Here is a 3,388-nt window from a genome sequence, read left to right on the forward strand (position 1 = left end):
CCTTGTCGCCTTGATAATGACTTTTTGTCTTTGCTCAAAATGTCACTTGATGTCCTGGCGGCTCGCGCTTGTTCACGTTGTTCACGTTGTTCTCGTTGTTCTTGTTGTTGTTGCGCCCGCACATATTCGTCCGGCTGCTGGCTGTATTGTCCGTGGGCCGCCTTTGTTCGCGCCGTTTCGTTTTCATACCGTGAGGTTATTCAAGTTCATGCGGCTCTCCTGCTCGTCTCTCCCTTTCTGTGCAGCCTTGATTAATTGGCCATGAGGCGGCGCTGGGTCGCGTTAGCCTTGCCCCAACTGTCGAGCAGCTCTCAGCTGCCGGGCTCTATTCATATTTTCACTCACTCTCATTATTTTGAGTCTCACACAACTCTCGAATATTTCCTCAAAAGTTTTTTTTTTTTTTTTCGAAATTTTTCCCTTCGATGCCTAGCGACCATTAGTGCCAACGCAACATGCAGGTGGGTTACAAGCTGCGCCGGATGCCACAGCAGCGTCCGCTGGTCCGCCATCTGATGCGCATCATCCTGGAGCTTCTGCAGAGTACGCAGCGTCCGATGCGCGACACGGAAATCATCTCAACGCTGGCCACACGTCTGCGACGCAGCGATCCGGAATTCCAGCGCCAGGTGGTACTCAATCTCCAGGATGCGGTCAGCTATGGCATAATAAAGCGTCAGCTGAACGTCTACTCCCTGCGCCCCAAGCAGCTGTCGCTGATCGTGCAGAGCATAGCGCCACACCGCAGTCAACGCTAAGCAGCTGTTCGATAACAACCACATAAATGCGCTAATGGTCTGAAGAGCACAATAAATTACATCCCAGTGCATCGATATATATTATAATATACCCAGAACATAATAAATTTATGGATGAATATGAATCGCCTAGCTCGGCTTTAGTTTGTGGAAGAAAGTTAAGATAAAATCGCAAAAGAAAGCTGTATCGATTACTATCGATATATTTTTGTTGCACTAAGCTGAGCTGCATGTAAATTTATTAAAGTATATCGGTAAGATTATCATGAATATGCTATTAAAAACGCTAAAATAAATTTATTAAGTGGAAAATGCTTATCGATAACTATCGATGACATTTAAGGGCAATTACTTGTGCAGATGTGTTTAAAGTAAATGTATGCGCACCTCCATTGTGCACTTGCATAGCTAAACAATGTTAATAGCCTATCGATAATTATCGATTACGCTTAACTATTGATAATATCATTGCATGATTAATGGAGCGAATAGTAAAGTTCACATACATATGTTAGATTGTTGCAAATACAATCGATTGCAGTTTCAACCTCAATCACCCAGGATATAGTGAGTAGAATAATCTTTTAATCCACCAATAACTATCGATTTTACGTTTGATAATCAATAGTTTCGACTCTCCAGATACAGAGCTCAATCGAATGCTGTCGATATGCCGTGCAATTAATGTCCGGATTAGCGACTGACAATGCAATTGCAATTTGCAAATCGAATCGCCAACTGCCAAAAATAATCGATAGCTGTCATGGACTATGGAAACTACATGCATATGCATGCATAAATGCCAATATGTGAGGCGTGAGCAATTGAATTACATTTGATAAAACACAATAGCAAATGGCAGACGGACGCACAATCAAATTCGAATGGAATTATTATTTGCGTTAGATTCGGGCGGGGCAAATAGAATCAACAGTAAAAATTCTGCAGATTCAGTTGCGTTTGCCGCGGCATTTGCGACGCGCTCCGTCAAATCCAATTGAAATGCATAAATTATGCCGAGAAGTATGCAACAAATATTTTGTGCACATTGTAAACACACGCGCGCTCACCTGCACACACGCGCACACACACACATACGCGCACACGTACACACAGGCAAGCAAGCGTAATTTACTAACACGTTAAGTGTGTGTGTGTGTGTGTGAGAGTGGGAGTGTGGGAGTGGAGGGCGTGGAGGGCGTGGCATGGCTGTTAACACAGGGGAATTTTGTCACGTTACAAATGTGATGCGAATGCATTTGTGGTAAATATTTGCGGTTATCTAAATGAAATGCGTTGCATACTTTTTGCCAAATACATATGCAAATACACACACACGCACACGCACACATTGACACATCTACAATGATGCACATAAATCGCGGCTGGGCCATTTGCATTGAAGCGCAAAATATGCAATTAAAGCATATATATTAAGCATTTCAAAATTTAAAAATCATTTTGCTAAGCGAACAGCACAACGAAATCACACTGAGAGATTTGCCAGAGTTTACCAGGTGGAATTGCAGTTTAGAACAGGTCTATAGCTGGTAGGTAAAGGCTATGACAGACACTACAGATACTACAGGTGGTACAGATACTACAGATATGGCAGATACTACAGATAGTTAAGATACAGATATTGCAGTAATAAAGATACAGATAGTACAGTTCCTACAGGTACGACAGATACTACCGATAATACACATACTACAGGTACGACAGATACTACCGATAATACACATACTACAGATACTACCGATATTACAGATCTTACAGATATGGCGGATACTACAGATATGACAGATACTACAGATAGTAAAGTTCCTATAGATACTACAGATACTACAGAGCCTACAGATACTAAAGATACTACAGATAGTACAGTTCCTATAGATATTACAGATACTACAGATACTACAAAGCCTACAGATACTAAAGATACTACAGATGCTACAGATACTACAGATACTACAGAGCCTACAGATACTAAAGATACTACAGATAGTACAGATAGGACTGTTCCTATAGATACTACAGATAGTACAGTTCCTACAGATATTACCGATAGTACAGTTCCTATAGATACTACAGATACTACAGATACTACAAATAGTACAGTTCCTATAGATACTACAGATAGTACAGTTCCTATAGATACTACAGTTACTAAAGATCTTACAGATACTATAGAGACTAGAGATACTACAGATCTTACAGATCTTAAAGATATGGCAGATACTACAGATATGACAGATACTACAGATAGTACAGTTCCTATAGATACTACAGATAGTACAGTTCCTACAGATAGTACTGTTCCTACAGATACTACAGAGATATTTTTTATGATATTTCTTATGAAACTGAGAACGCTTCTTATCGAAAAGGTATTGCAGAAGATCTTTAAAACGTTTTCTATTCCTATTTTACTGCCAGCCGTAGCTCTTCCCTTCAATACATAGACTTACTTACCATAGTCCACAAATATGGTCGCATTCCCTTCTCTATCTGTGGCTGGCTCTCCTAGATTCTTTTTTCGAGTGTAGATTTTTTGCAGTTTCCAGTTTTATTTTGATGTCATTTGAATATCAGTTTTGTTGTCTTGTTTTGTGGCAGCTCTGCAACAT

At 40.5% G+C, this 3,388-nt stretch overlaps 1 protein-coding gene across 1 annotated transcript; it reads left to right on the forward strand.

Moving 5' to 3' along the window:
* Positions 1-345: 345 nt before the first annotated feature.
* LOC115565159 (uncharacterized) lies at positions 346-1,035 on the forward strand. The gene has a single exon (XM_030390164.2). It carries the CDS (start codon positions 456-458, stop codon positions 756-758), a length of 303 nt encoding a protein of 100 aa, XP_030246024.1. The 5' UTR covers positions 346-455; the 3' UTR covers positions 759-1,035.
* The last annotated feature ends 2,353 nt before the right edge of the window (positions 1,036-3,388 follow it).

The sequence above is a fragment of the Drosophila navojoa genome, chromosome X (genome assembly GCF_054131105.1).
Source record: "Drosophila navojoa isolate 15081-1374.11 chromosome X, UAZ_NAV_1.0, whole genome shotgun sequence".
Lineage (NCBI taxonomy): Eukaryota > Metazoa > Arthropoda > Insecta > Diptera > Drosophilidae > Drosophila > Drosophila navojoa.